At 32.2% G+C, this 16,736-nt stretch overlaps 2 protein-coding genes across 2 annotated transcripts in view; one reads left to right on the top strand and one right to left on the bottom strand.

The window, feature by feature from the left end:
* LOC132736852 (uncharacterized) overlaps nt 1–4,708 on the bottom strand; it is a 42,739-nt gene extending 38,031 nt beyond the window's left edge. The window contains exon 1 of the mRNA XM_060724073.1: nt 4,606–4,708. The gene's annotated coding sequence lies outside the window, so the exon portion shown is untranslated. The remainder of the gene's footprint in view (nt 1–4,605) is intronic.
* Nucleotides 4,709–4,900: 192 nt separating this feature from the next.
* Nucleotides 4,901–16,513, top strand: LOC132736850 (DNA replication complex GINS protein PSF3-like). Its single transcript, XM_060724070.1, has 5 exons — nt 4,901–5,016; nt 7,356–7,357; nt 11,303–11,433; nt 13,798–13,939; nt 15,177–16,513. Exons 1-5 carry the CDS (start codon nt 4,917–4,919, stop codon nt 15,411–15,413), a joined length of 612 nt encoding a protein of 203 aa, XP_060580053.1. The 5' UTR covers nt 4,901–4,916; the 3' UTR covers nt 15,414–16,513.
* Nucleotides 16,514–16,736: the final 223 nt, after the last annotated feature.

The following is a 16,736-nucleotide window of genomic DNA, read 5'->3' as shown; positions in this document are numbered from 1 at the left end:
TTTAAAGAAGTCGTTTGCAAATATTGGGTTAAAGGGTTTCCACTGAGGTTTTTTGACATGACGCGACTGGAAATATTTTTTTGAGATTATTACTCTATTTGATGTAAATCTATACTAATAACTTATGAGCAAAATTTCAGATCCGTTTTTCCATAATGATTATTATATTAGTGAAAAATGACCCAAAATTGAAAAGCGTTTAAATGCTTTTCACTTAAATCGGGCAGAGAATAGCACAAACATATGATTTTCAATTTATTTCCTGCATATTTCTTAGTTATATTTTATCTATATTTCTGTTTTAAGTGGTTGTGTGGATCTATGTGAAAAAAACAAAATTTTATGTTTAAGGCTTATTAAACTCAGTGGAGTTCCTTTAAAGTCCATTAAAAAAACTCAGTGTTTCAATTTTTTCTCAAACTTAAAGATATACTTAAACATCTTTCTTGGCCAGGTGAAAAAAAAAGGATTGTCAAAAAACATTTGGTCAAATCTAGACATATACCAAATGGTACACCAACATTGGAAAAAAGTCGTATCATGTCAAAAAACCTCAGTGGACTCCTTTCACAAACAACATTAGATTTAAAAGTAACTTAACTAGTGGCTGTACCGTAAATTCTTTTTGTCTAAACAAAACCACTTAATCTTTAATACTATGTTGATTAAAATCCAAGGCATGTCAAGTGAGCATGAAACAATCTCCTTAGTTTGCCCTCAACAAATCTTATTTGACTGCCTTAACAGCTGGTGAAGGTAACATATGAAAAAAAAATTATTGATGGGCCTTATTTGGCACATAACTTTATTTCAAAACTATTTTCATTGTACAAACATGTGTGTATATACATTGTATATATATCATAATAGATTACTGTGTCATATATTTATCATATTTGTTATTTGTTTGAAGGGTAAGCAAGATTTTTTTTCTAAAAAAATTGACTTCATGTTACATATTATATTCATTAAAAACTGTTTTTATTTTCTTTTTTTGTAATTATAGCTCTATATAAATACCATTAAAGATGTAAATATCATTATTTTGTTGTCTGTTACAATTTGTCCAATTTAGCTATTAAGATTTTGTTGGCGTTTTTTAGTGTGTGTTTTTTGTTTTTGTTTGTGTTATTAAGTCATACAAACACTTTGTAATGTCATATATTGCCAGTACCTTTACAGTGTTTAGTGGTGAAGAAACATCTAAAATCCACAAAAGCCCTTTCAAGCATCGTTTCAGGCAGGACAGGGTACCTGTGTAGAACCACTAAACTTCTATTAACAAGTTGGATAGCATCCCTACATGAAAGAATAAAAAAAGTCCCTGGCAGAATTCAAACACTATAATAGCAGTGAAAGACAAATGGTTTGAATTCAGCAACCTTAGCCATAGAGGCCCTTATTCAATAAACTCATTCCTCATTCTTTGATTAAGTACTGATTTCAAATAATCAGAGAAGTGTCCATAAAAATACTGTTGGTAAGAAAATACATTTCTATGTATTGCTTCATAATCAAAGAAAATATATTTGATAGTTGCAACAACAAACTTATATCAGTCTGACATATAATATCAAGGAAAACTAAAAACAGCAAAGATCAAAAAGATATGACGTCATTATTCATCTTCAAAGTAGGTCTAAAAAATACATAATTTTCGATACAGACATTACTGTTCCATCAGCTTATAGTCCAAGGGACACAACTCTTAAATAAACCTATAATTTCATTCTGTATTAACCTCCCTTCACAGAACAGTTAACAAGTGATGTATTAGTCTGAAACAATTTATGCAAAAAAAAATAATTTAGAATGTACATGTATGTTAACTTTGGTTTTTTTGTGACATATTATACAAAGAATAACCAAGGATACATTTGTGAAAATGCATGACCAGCATTGTATAGCACTGCAATGCTGAATAAATATTTTAAAGAACCTGATAATTAGCATAAGAAACAGTAAACAACCTAGAAATTATCAGAACAAACAGCAAACAACCTGAAAATAATCATAAAAAAACAGTAAACAAGCTTGAAATTACCATAACAAAAAGTAAACAACCTAGAAATTATCATAAGAAACAGTATTAACCATAGAAGTGATCAAAACAAAACAGATAACCACCTAGAAAAGATCATAACAAACAGTAACAGCTATAGAAGTGGTCAAAACAAACAATTTACCACCTAGAAATGATCGTAACAAAAAGTAAACAATCCTGAAATGATCACAGCAAACAGTAAACAGCCTAGAAATGACCATAACAAACAGTAAACAACCTAGAAATGAGCTAAACAAACAGTAAACAACCTAAAAATTATCATAGCAAACAGTAAACAATCTAAAAATGATCATAACAAACAGTAAAGAACATAGAAATGAGCATCACAAACAATAAACCCTAAATATGATCATAAATAACAGTAAACAACCTAGAAATGATATTCGCAAACAGTAAACAATCTAAAAATGATCATAACAAACAGTAAAGAACCTAGAAATTAGCATAACAAACAGTAAACAACATAGAAATGAGCATAACAAACAGTAAACAACCTGAAAATGATCATAACAAACAGTAAACAACCTACAAATAAGCATAACAATAGTAAACAACCTAAAAATGATCATAACAAACAGTAAACAACCTAGAAATTAGCATAACAAACAGTAAACAACTTAGAAATAAGCATAACAAACAGTAAACAACCTAAAAATAATCATAACAAACAATAAACAAAATAGAAATGAACTTAACAAACAGTAAACCACCTAGAAATGATCATAACAAAATTTAAAAAAAAAACAGAAATGATCATACATGTATATCAAACAGAAAACAATCTAGAAATGATCCTAAGAAACAGTAACAACCACAGCTAAGAAACAGTAACAACCACAGAAGTGATCAAAACAAACAGTTAAACACCTAGAAATTATCTAAACAAAAAGCAACAATCAAAGTAATTATCATTACAAATAGTTAACAACCTTCAAATGATCGTAACAAACAGTAAACAATCTTGAAATTATCATAACAAAAAGTAATCAGCAGATTAAACAGAATGCAGAATTTAATGATGAAATTTTTAGCTTTTGGAAGTCAATATAAATGGTGTCTTTATCATACATGTACTTCTGTTTGTTCCAGTCAATTCACTGAAAACATGGTTGTTAACTGGTGCGAAAGCAAGATATATGACCAAACTAATTGACTTGATACCTTTCAAAAGTAACAATAAATGAATTTGTAAGTAATGTATCATGCAAATATCTTAGATGCTCAGATAATGCAATGACCTCTTACAGTTAAAATCTCCATTGAAGAGACCATTCCAGTGCTGGTTGATGTTTACTTCTGATTTCCCAAAATTTCTCACAAGCTGAGAAATTTTTTTGAGATACCACTTTCTTGAATTGGCAATGAAAATCAAAGAAAATAACCAAAAATAAAAAAATCATTTTGTATTTATGTGATAAATCAGCTACCAATTTGGTAAAGGTGGATTGAGACTGAAAAAAAATACTCATTTAAGACTGTTTCATCATTCTTGTTTTCCATATTACAGGATGAGAAAAAACGTGCAGCCTCACCAGAATTTAACCTGAAACTCTAAAAATCTACTTGCAACTACACGCTTTCATCTATCATCTGAGCTACACACTTTCTCTTTCACAACAATTTGCAAATTTCTATTTTACTTCATAAATAAGTTAATAATACCCTACATCTAAAGTTCAGTTTTTGTTAGACCAGTACTTTTTAATTACTTTAATTTGTAAAACTGAATGGACTTATTTTTTCACTGACTCAATATAAATGTCACAGTTCAGACCTGTTCATTATTTAGGGGAGAAGATGTGTAAGCGGCCGGATAACTCAGTCGGTAGAGCCGCCGAACTGTATTCCGAGGGTCCCTGGTTAGAGTCCCGGTCAGGCTGCACATTTTTCTCACCCTGTGACATTTGGCACCCTACAGGGGACGTGACTGATATAGCTCCGAGTTTAATTTACATTGCTCTGTAATTCTGTGAAATTTGAGGACGAATTTCAATATAGCAGGGGAGTATGTCACGATTCAGAACTGTTCACTATTTAGGGGAGAAGATGTGTAAGCGGCCAGATAGCTCAGTCGGTAGAGCCGCGGAACGGTATTCCTAGGGTCCCGGGTTCGAGTCCTTGTCAGGCTGCACATTTTTCTCACCCTGCGACATAAATTTTACTGGAATTGACATCATACTATTTGCATGTCTGTGTCATTTCAATTTCTTCTCTTTTTCTTACAGTATATTGACCCTCAAGAAAAATTTAATATCAAAATGACTGGAATGAATAATGGGGCCACATCTCATCTGATAAACTTAAGTCTGCTTACCCTTCTCAAAAATACACTTCTGATACTGAACAAGTGAACAAGCTACATGTTCAAATAATAATTTTGTTACTCTCAGGTTAACGAAAAAGTAGAATGTTATTCGGATAAAACGACGTTCTAAAATTTGATTTGAATTAATATAATAAATTTTCATGTTAAAGTAACGGTTTAAATACTTATTCTTAAAACAAATGGTGCTTAAATATATAAAAAAAATAAAACATACCTCAGTACTGCTAGAAGGGGAGAATTTGTTTACAAACAAAAGCACGTGCAGCTTCCGGTGGGAAAAACCCAATCTTATGGGAGTGAGTATTATACAATTTTTTATTTTTGGAATTATTTTGTATTTTACCATAAATTTTGTAATCCTTTGTTAGAAATACATATTTTAATATCGACAAAACAGTTTTTCATTACATCATGATTAGTGTATCATAACTATACAAAAATAAAGCAAAAAGAATAATATTTGTTTTCCTGTGTTAATTGCTTATCCTTCCCTCCAAATTTTAAAGAAAATATCAACACATTGTTATGGCTCTTGAAGCGATAGACGATTATTACGATCTAAATGACATATTATCAACAAATGAAAAATTACCATGTAAAATAGAGATGCCTATATATCGATTAGGTAAGTGCAAACTAAGGAGAAGTTGACTTATCATTCTTTGTCACAAAAGTCATTAGTTTTCGCGATATAATTTTTTTCTGAATTAAGGAGAAATATTTTCTCGATCATTCATTTGAATCAGGAATTGGAAAATTTACATATATTGAAGTCGTTTCTAGATATTTCGAAATGGTTATAGCATTGAGATTTTATTCATATTTCTAAAATAAATCTACTTCCGTATTGTTGTTTCTGTTTTGATTTTTTTGAGTGAATTGGTCTACAATGCATAGATTCCTGACCTAGAGTTGTCACTGATTCAGTGCAAAGCAACAATATATATAGGCTTATCTCGGATGACAAATATCAATGAAACAACGATATGCATTTATAGATATTAAAGTAATTGACAGACTTGTCATTCACTATCACATTAAATTGTTTCAGAAACACTTCAAATACATGATCAGTCCAGTGGCTTGTTTATAAATGCCCATTGGGTGTTAATTTCCTAACCATATTTTGTTGTCATTGCCATTAAATATTTCCATTATGTGTCACAGGGTTAGAAAAAATGTGCAGCCTGACCAGGACTCGAACCTAGTCAAAATATATAGACGTGCCAAAGCTTGATTCTGAGATATTTTCGTTCTGGGGCAGAATCTCGCTTTAACGTCAAAACCAAAAGGAGACCTTTCTGTGGTGAAACGTGGATTTCGATGTTAATGTAAAAATGCAGACAATTTAAACTAAGAATCTATTCAACAATACAATTTTAAGGAATCAACAGCACAAAAAGTGCTAGACTATCAACTTAGAAGTAAGTAAACCACGTTAGTTTCATTTCACCGTCTCATTTGTGTACCAACGCCACCATATTGTGATGTTGTTACAGTAATGTAACATGTACGCTAAAAATTGATATTGTTCGGTACCGTGCGTGAATGTTGTCATTTTTTTTGCGTGGCAAAAAAAAATATGAAAAACTGTTAAACAGTGCTTATTATTCTTTAATGTTGTTATTATTAATTATATTTATTGCTACATTAAAATAAATCGCCAGGAAATAATCTTTAACTATTTTTTCTAATTGATTGAAATCTTTAAAATGATGCGGAGAAACTTTTAATTTAGACCTCTTTTTTATAAACATGTTTATTAAAGGATAAACAAATACTGTATTTCATTAAAATTTATATTGTCACCACTCTGTAGTATTATCTATGTTAGAATAATTATGTTAGTTACAACTTGCTGCGTATTAAAATCAGCAACTCCTTGCCTAGGAAAGTTTTGTTTTCCAAACGTGCATTACGCTATGAAAGATTTTTTGAATTCAAATGGTAAATTCTTGCGTTAATTTTTCATTCCTCAACAGTTTTCAGAAAAGTAAAACTCGTTACTCCGAGCGCCCATTTTTTGTTTGCCTGCGTGTACATGTACAATTTATCCGTGTAATAAAAGACTATAATCATAGCATGCCGTAATGGCCTGGATATTTGGATGTTGTTTAAGCGATGTTCCAGAAAAGTTTTTGTTCCGGTATAGAAAATATATTCAACCATTTATTTATTTTTGAAACGTTACGTGTCAACTATTCCACAACGCCGACACCGGTACGCTGACCAATATACACTTCGGAAATGTTGACACTGCGCAGTTCTGTTTCTTCCTTACTTAAATTCTTTGTGTCAACTTAAAATTTATAAGATTAAGTTTTAAATAAATTTGATTTATAGATAAGTATTTAAATTGGAGCCGTGATTCCTATCCGGAATCACTTAAACAATTGTCCATGCTGTCATGGTCCAAATTGTAAAGAAAAGTTATTTTTAGATTGTAATTACATGTATTTATTTTTCAATTTATAATTATAAATATACTTGATGATTCATTTTAAAGACGATAATCTCATTCTTAAATTTCTTTCTATAATTCATTTATGAAAATTGTTTAAACGGTGGTAAGAATTTAAATGTTACAGTTTCCTCGGTATATTTTCCAGGCTCTGAATTAACGCAAGATATACCAACTTTTTGACTCAAAGTTTTGAGTTGTGACATTTAATATTTAGGAACTATTTTCTGGTTTTCTATCTAAATTCACTAGAAGGTTAAAAAATATTGGGGAAAAAAAGAACTGAAGAGGCGCCGTGTTTTCTTGCCGATTTTAAAAGATTTTGTAAATGGAGTAAAACGGCGATAATCTCGATGTTTATTTCGGCTGTTGCGTTGTTTATATTGATGTTGAAGTTTAAAATTGACCATCATCATGAAGAATTATATCTTCTGTGTCGATGGACCAAAGGATTATGTGAAAATATTGGAAACGGAATAAAATGCATGGTGTTTTGACGGTAGGTGTGCGGATTTTTTCCGGCGAACATTTTTATCTTGTGTATTATTATAGACGTTGAAATATGATTTTTTTTCAAAACGGCTTATATTAAGTATTTATATATATATGTATATATATACATGATCAGTACATGTGCTGGGATTGACAAATATGCATTTCTTTATTTTAAAATCGTTTTGAGCTCCACACCCTACACCTCTGTGAAAGAAATTAGCGGCGTAGCGTTTTGTTTATGTATAACATTGTAAAATAACCGCCTGCGTGTATTTTATAAAGGAAAATAATTTCTAAGACGGCATAAAAGTGAAATGTATGGAATAAATCTTTACGGTATACCAACATTATGAAAGTCTATTGGAAAACAAAAAAAAAACAACAAAAAAAAAAAATGAAGCGGGCACATGTTTCATGAAATAAATTTCCGAGTATTTTTCTCTGTACCACGGTCATTTCAAAACAATTTCATACCTACGTGTGTGCGTGTGTGTGTTTTTCTTTCTATAAACATCTTCAGAAAGCTTTTTGGAATAAACTAGCAAGAATTATGGACCTGCCTGGATAAGAAAATAAAAAAAATAAAATTACATGGAATGTACATGTGTCGAGGCACCGCGTTTGACATTTATTCGTTTTATACCGCGTTTGACATTAATTCGTTTTATTATTGATAAAAAATATTTTGAACATTGAAAATATCGTTTAATAGTTAATCAACATTAATATAAATAACAACATTAATATAAATAACAGACTGTCAAATTCCTTAGAATGGCGTCCTCTCGTAGTCGCTAAGGCACTAGGAATCCGTTCGTTGCTCTTTAAACATATAAACCTCGTGTTTCTGCTATTAACATATTCCTATTTTCATCATAATCGTAAAGGAAAAAAATCTATAGTTACCAATAGGTCCCATGTCCTATATTTTCTGGGAAAGCTGAACAAAATATTATTTTTATAACTAGAAAATATTTTGTGAGGAGATTTACAGAGTAGCTTTTCTAAAAAGATAATGATGATTCTGATATTTCTAAGAACGCTCTGACAATAACGAATAAGTTTTGCATCTGCCCCAATAAAATAATATTTTCATCCTTTCATAGTTATTTTTTTTTTTTTTGCATAAATAAATGTCTTAAATATAACATTAAACTTGATATTTTACTAAGAGTGTTTCGGCGTTTCTCAGTAACGCAGTACCGCATACACACCAGTGTAGTAATCAACAGTGTATTTGTCACGTGACATTAGCGGCGATGTCTTTATTTTGATGGTTCATGTGTTTACTTTTCTATCAAAATCTTTATGTTAGGAATATTTTCACAAATAAAACATGAAATTGATGTAGAAATGAATAATCTTTAAAGGTATCGTAACAAATTTATTCAAATATGAATTCTAATACGATTTTAGACGGTCCAAAGCTTGCGCTCAAAATCCCGGCGCAAATTTCACCACAGAAAAGGTACTTTTTAGGTTGTACGTAGAGGCGAGATATTGCCCAGACACGAAAATAGCACAATATCTCGTAGCGGAGTACAATTAGTTGGACTAGACTCGAACCCAGATCGAACCCTCTAAAGACAGTTTTGCGGCTCTACCAACTGAGCTATCCAGCTAATTACACATCATCTCCCCTAAATAGTGAAATCATTACACCAGTTATCAACAGATGTAGTAAAGAAACTGTGCTTCAGATTTTTATTTCCTTTAGCCGGTGTCAATAGCATCAGTTTTATGAGTATATCAAGCTAAAAATATTAGGTTGTACATGAACTTTACTGATGACCCTTGTAGAGGTGTAACGATTCATCGATGCATCGCGATCTGTCTTGTCCCCGATGTATGCATCGTAATGAAATTACAAATTCCAATATATTGCGATGCAATACATATTTCACCTCCTGATGTATCGATAAAGCGGGAAGGTATCGCAATACACTAACAATATCTTCCAGGAATATAAGGACAAACGAATTTTTTGAAAGACTGATGAAAGTAAAATAGCTAGGATGAAAACAATAAACAAGCGCGACTATTATCATACCATCGTTGTCATCTCGTTTCCCCATGTCTGCAATCATTTAACGGTTACTCACCTGACCAAGTTTTGTCAATTCCATGTAAATGGGCTGGTGTTCTTTGAACTTGTTTATAATAAAACATAATTAGAGATCTGTGCGATTTCAAGAAAAAACAACCTACAAACATTAATTTTATTTTGTTGCACTTAAATGTCGGATTAAAATAGTGATGATGACAACATCCCCATGTAATATTTGTCACGTATTTATACTTTCATTTCCGTTGACATCATTTTCCCGTAAAGAAACAACAAAGCAAACAAGACGGCAAAATATATAGACGGGGAAATTACAGTCAATCCTCCCTGGTCAAATAAGTCACGTGTTTTGGGAAAATTGTAGTTTTTGGGGAACCATGAGACAGTGTTGTATAATGTGGAAGACCGGACGTGGAGTGTTTGCAAAATCAAAATTAAATACTCTGGGGTTGAGCACAAATCTTTTGAGAAAACTGAGACTGAAACTTATAAACTGTCATTTTCACAGTTGTTGACCTAATTGTAGATCACTTGTTACTATTTTTTCACAAGAAAAATCTTTAGTGGTGTATTGTTAGACTGAAATTGTTAAACTGCCATATTTACAGTAGTGGACTTTAGCGTTAGAATAGCTAGTAGATATCAATTTTCTGTTATAGTTTAATTAAAAATACCTTTAATCCTCAAGTAATCAGAAAAGTAAATTGTTAAAAGATCAAAATCGGAAACCAAGTTATAACAACAAGTTAAAAGAGTTTATTTTTTGTTATTGTAATAGTTTTATATTATGTTCGTAATTATGCTGTAAACAAATGGCCAATTTTTTATATTATAAGTCTAAAAGTAAGTATCGTGATACGTATCGCATCGCAACATAAGAATCGCAATATGCATCGCATTTCTTAAAAGTATGCAATACATATCGTGAATCGCATCGTTTTGAAAAACAAATAATGTGATATGTATCGTGACAGAAAAAAATGGCAATGCACAGCCCTAGACCCTTGTACATAACAAAAAACTTGTCTTTGTAAAAAAATCTTTGATTTACAAGTGATCATAATATTTTATAGGCTACTGGCATGCGAGCAGTTCCCGTACAGAAGCAGTATCCGTATTTTTCATTTAAACGCTTGATTTTTACATGCATTCTTCAAAAATTCATTTCAAATCAAGCAGATACATAAACGAGACAAAATTTAAGTGTCAGTTCGGCAGTACGTATAAAAAGTCTCATTTTAAATCACTTTCACCTGTGCGTTGTCAAAACGTGACCTTGTTTTATCTCGGGGAATTCCGTCTTTGCGCGCATGCGCAAACATACTTACACGTGAGGCATGTTAAAGGGTTTTTCACTAATACCACCTGTTTACAGATAAGAAGGCAATGTGATGAAAACTTGTTTAATTATCAGAATTTTGACCAATATTACTATATAAAATAATTTTATGGCTTTGATGCGTAAAATATCATGCATACAAGCATGCCATCGCATGTGAATGCGTTGGGGGTAACGGTACCGGGTAATAGATACACGCGTTTAGTCTACTTTCTATTTTCTGAATTACATCTATTTATCTCTTAGAAAAAGGTCTGTTCAACAATTATAAATGAAAAATAGGTCCGATATAATAAAATTGTATAATTATAATGGGTTAAATTCTATGTACGGGAACTACTTCTCTTCAGACAAAATAATGGATAATTTCGGTACCCCATATGAGGCCTCATAACTAAGGGTTATTCTATGTTTAGAACATGATGGAATTTCCATGATTTGTGTGACGAGCCGAATATTGATGTGTAACATTCAAATTTTGGTGAGTGAGCGTAATAAAAAATAATGATTAAGTAACTACGATTTTTGTACGGAAACTGCTCGCATGCCAGTATCTAGATTCCAGTTCTACAAGTGAACATTTAAACCCAGGGACTAAGATTGAATTACCTTACTGGATGGCTCGCTCATTGTGTAGTCGCAAACGTCACATGGTCAGTGTTGAACTTCCAAAGAATTACAGGTATGTGAAGAAATATAATTTAATATTATACATTGTATAAATCATATTTGTACTGTTTTATAATTATGTTATATTGATAATTACGTTGTATTTATATCTAAACCTAATAGACTAGCAACCAACAAGATACATTTGGCCCAGGGCTTCCATTAGAGGATGTTTTGGAGTCATTTACTCCTAATTTTGGCTTGTGACTACTAAAATATAATGCTTTTCCTTCTTTATCTATAAATGTGACTTTTATTGAATGTCGGACATTTTGCATTTTTTTTCTTCCAAATTTTTGAACTTAATGGAAGCTCTGCATTTGGCAGAACAAAGTGAGCTTTGCTGGAGTGAAGGGACACATTTATTATTACAATATGATTTACTATGACTTGTTTGATATCATTTAATAGAATATCATTAGAAATTTACTGACTGAATTCAGAATAGCAAACAGTGCATCATAAATGCACAGACATAATGGCTGAACTTGTTCTGACTTGCTGCATGAGTAGAATCAGTTGATGACAGCAGACGAAGGGTTAACTTAAGTGCTTAATATTCAGTTATCTTTCTAAATTGGGTAAATTATAATTCTCCCATTTAAATCTTTCGGCATTATTTAGAAAATTATATTGATTTTTAGCTCACCTGTCACAAAGTGACAGGGTGAGCTTATGTGATCGCTTTTCGTCCGCCGTCCGTCCGTCCAGCGTCCGTCCGTAAACTTTTACTTTAAATGACATCTCCTCATAAACCACTAAGCCAATTTCATCCAAACTTCACAGGAATGTTCCTTTGGTGGTCACCTTTAAAAATTGTTCAAAGAATTTAATTCCATGCAGAACTCTGGTTGCCATGGCAACCGAAAAAAAAACTTTAAATATCTTCTTTTCAAAAACCATAAGAGGTAGAGCTTAGATATTTGGCATGAAACATCTTCTAGTGAGTGTCTACCAAGTTTGCTCAAATAAAAGCCCTGGGGTCAAAATTGGCCCCGCCCCGTGGGGGTCATTGATTTTCCCTATATGCATATAGTAAAAACTTAAAAAATCTTCTTTTAAAGAACCCAAAGAGCTAGAGCTAAGATATTTAGCATGAAACATGTTCTTATGGGTGTCTACCAAGTTTGCTCAAATAAAATTCCTGGGGTCAAAATTGGCCCCGCCCCGGGGGGTCATTGATTTTCCCTTTATGCATATAGTAAAAACTTAAAAAATCTTCTTTTAAAGAACTCGAAAAGCTATGGCTAAGATATTGAGCATCAAACATGCTCTAATAAGTGTCTACCAAGTTTGTTCAAATAAAAGCCCTGGGGTCAAAATTGGTCCCGCCCCAGGGGGTCATTGATTTTCCCTATATGCATATAGTAAAAACATAAAAAATCTTCTTTTAAAGATCCAAAAGAGTTAGAGCTAAGATATTTAGCACGAAACATGTTCTAATAGGTGTCTACCAAGTTTGTTCAAATAACAGCCCTGGGGTCAAAATTGGCCCCGCCCCGGGGGGTCATTGATTTTCCCTATATGCATATAGTAAAAACTTAAAAAATCTTCTTTTAAAGAAATCAAAGAGCTATGACTAAGATATTTAGCATCAAACATGTTCTAATAGGTGTCTATCAAGTTTCTTCAAATAAAAGCCCTGGGGTCAAAATTGGCACCGCCCCAGGGGTCATTGATTTTCCCTATATGTGTATAGCAAAAACTTAAAAAATCTTCTTTGAAAAAACCCAAATAGCTAGAGTTTAGATATTAAGCATAAAACATCTTTTAGTGAGTGTCTACAAAGTTTGTTCAAATAAAAGCCCTGGGGTCAAAGATTGGCCCCGCCCCGGGGGTCATTGATTTTCTTTATATGTGTATAGCAAAAACTTAAAATCTTTTTTGAAAAAACCAAAATAGCTAGAGTTTAGATATTAAGCATGAAACATCTTCTAGTAAGTGTCTACAAAGTTTGTTCAAATAAAAGCCCTGGGGTCAAAACTGGCCCGGCCCCAGGGGTGTCATTGTTTTTAACTATATGTGTATAGTAAAAACTTTAAAAAAATCTTCTTTTAAAAAGCCCAATGAGCTAGAGCTTAGATGTTTAGCATGAAACATCTTCTTATGGGTGTCTACCAAGATTGTGCAAATAAAAGCCCTTGGGTTAAATTGGCCCTGCAACATTGGGGGGGGGGGGCGGCCTATATACAGGTGAGCGACCTCAGGGCAATCATGGCCCTCTTGTTTGTTTCAGTCTGTATTGAGGTATAAACATACAAATTAAATTTCCTACATTTTGTATAATACTACAAGATAAACACTTCTTTATAATGTTTATACCTAATTCGTTTTTCAATTACAAAAGATTTTTAAAATTTTTTTCTGTATAAATTAGGGAATCATACCGTGAGATTCTAACAGCAGATGCCTCCGTAGTTGACCTACATAAGCTAGGACCATTTTACTACAGTTTTGGGACCCACTTGCTGAAGTTTGAGTTGCCAGATTCACCAGATGTTGCTAAGATTCTTGTCAAGGTAAGATTTATCTCCCTGTCTGATCAAAGCAAGCTGCATTTATATCAGTTAGTTTAACATATTTAAGCGTGATTGCAAAACAAGTTCTTGCAACTTGTTTTATTATAACTTTTGAGTCCACTTCCTTTAAGCTAACTTGAAGCAAGGCCATCCTTAAAAAAATTGTTCGTTTGCAGTAACGCGACCGACTCAAATTTTTTTTCATGGTCTGGATAAAAAAAATATTTTTTTTTGAATCAGAAAATTATGCCTTGTGCTTTTAAAGGTTAATAGAAGAAATAAAATGTAGTTCGTATTAAATTAGAATTCAGTTATCAATTTATTAATTGTTACCAGATTATCAAAGCATATATTGTCCAGCATTTTGAAATTCCATGTTTACCGGTATTTGGGAGTACAGTTCAATAAAAAAAATAAATAAATAAATAAAAATAAAAAAAAATCGACCTACCAACCCACCTTGAAAATTCTGGGTCGGGTTACTGCAAACAAACATTTTTTTAAGGATGGCCCAACCTGTACTAGTGTCAAATAAAAAAAACATGGTTGTGAGTAGGGCTTGAACCTATAATCACTTGGTTGAGATGCAGACACCTTAAACACAAGGCCACTGCCCCCTTACTAGGCCACCACTCCCATGCCTTATCAGTTGACAGTAGAAAGTAATGATTGCAGTGATTAATCTGTCATTTATTATAGAAATATTTTATGCTCAACATTTTGGCATCTTCCAGAACAATGGAGCAAGAGTCATACTTTAATTTAACAGTTTTATTACCATACCAACTGAGCTATTTGGCCAGTTACACACTGTCTTCCCTGATTAGTGAACAGTTAAATACTGTGACATGTGCTTTGTCTGCCCGCTTTGTACCTCTGTCCACCTGACAGCTATTACCAGGCTGAACAAAATAACTAAATGTAATATCCATTTTCTGAATAAATATACATATTTGTGACTTACTTTACTAGTAGTTGTTCTTATATATACAAGTTTTATAATTAATCCTTAACCAGACTAGAATTGTATAATGGACTTTTCCTTCTTTCATTTGGAATGGTCCATTATTAATTTAAGGGATTCATGTCTGATTCAGATACATTTAATCAGCTGCCTGTATACAGCCTTGTTATTCCAAATGTGCAGGCTGGCCTGGCTTTTTACTGATGTCATAGACAAGTAATCCTTATTGCTTATAGCTTAAATATTTTTTTACTTTTTCTTAATACCTTTCAGGCATTTCAGGCAAGGTTTAGAAAGGTGATGGACTCCTCACAAAATGCTTACAATGAGGACACTACAAAACTTACAGAAAAACTGGACGAATCAGAAAGACTTTTATTTAAAGCTGGTCAGTTAGGACTTAATGATTTTATGAGATGGGAGACGAGACAGACGGAAAAACTGACCACGTCAGAAATGGTGAAAAATCATCGGAAAAGAAAGCGTGCTGTGATGGAAGATGTGATGTAAAGAAAAAATGTGTTTATGCAGCGGTCTATTGTTTCACTGCTATAATATACAGACAAAAAATCTTAATGAAAATCCATCGTGGTTAAATTTTTGGCAGACTAACTACATTAAATTTTGATGATTTGCTGTCAGAAGTCACAAAGCAAGTTTATTGTAGAAAGTTGAAATATGGTGTGCAGTGTTTAGAGCCTCTGCAAATTTCAGTGAAGGAGTCTCATTCAAATGGTGCATTGCTCTTCATTTTCAAGCTATAACTTCACTTAAAGAAATTACATATACTTACTCTGTAAAATAATTGAAAGTTAGGCAACATTTTTGTGGTACATCCTTTATTATTGATTATTTAGTTGTTGTGTATTTATTGTGATTTTACTATGAAATATTTTCATTTTTCCAATCAAATATTATGCTATCAGTTCAAGTGTATAAGATTTTTATGCATATTTTGATTCTGTCTATAGATATTGCAATTATTTCTTAAATGTGTTAATATTAAATATTGTATAATAAAAACATATACGTTTTGTATATCTAAGACACTTTTTGTGTTTATGTTATCTAACTTTATAGTTATTGTGAAACAGTATGTTCATTAAAATTGTGGATTAGATATAACTGACCAATATTTATTTATTTCGAATGATTTAAAGAAGTGCTATTTTAGAATGTATTCTCATTATCTTTACTTCCAAACTTCATCCAGTGGGCAATTGTGGAAGGCATGGTAATAGATGGTAACCAGAACTTGGTTTATGTGGGATTTTTCTGTCTAATTCAGGGGTACAAACAAACTTTTACCATTAAAGCTTCATGTTGCACTGCCGTTTATGGAACCTAGATGGTTTTACTCAGGTGCCCATTTGTGCCTGAAATAATGCATGGAAGGGCGCCTGAGGTTTTCCTCCGCCAGTAAAGCCTGAACATCGCCATGTGACCTATACAGTATGTCTGTGTGACATAAACCCAATCGAACATCAAAACACTGCAGTTTATAACAGTTCTCAACAGATTATGTTTGTTATTTATACATTTACAGTTTTAACTGAAAATTTGTTTGTGCCTAAGAATTAGATGGGGCAAACCCACAAATTGCCTACATTACAAGTATCTTGATTTTGCAAAGTTTCTTTTTCAATTAGAAGTTATATTATAAATAGTATTTAACATAGATGATATTTAAATAAAATTCAATAACCATTCTGACCACATTTCCATTTGTATTTCCAAGCCTACAAAAATGTTAGAAAACCTTATCCTAAGCCAATATGAATAGCTAAAGTCTGCATACTGGATAAATCATACTGATAGAAAAATAAGGATAGT

The sequence above is a fragment of the Ruditapes philippinarum genome, unplaced genomic scaffold (assembly GCF_026571515.1).
Source record: "Ruditapes philippinarum isolate M1 unplaced genomic scaffold, ASM2657151v2 ctg4968_1_1_1_1, whole genome shotgun sequence".
Taxonomy (NCBI): domain Eukaryota; kingdom Metazoa; phylum Mollusca; class Bivalvia; order Venerida; family Veneridae; genus Ruditapes; species Ruditapes philippinarum.
The sequence above is the reverse complement of the archived record's forward strand: the minus strand, read 5'-3'. Positions and strand labels throughout refer to the sequence as shown.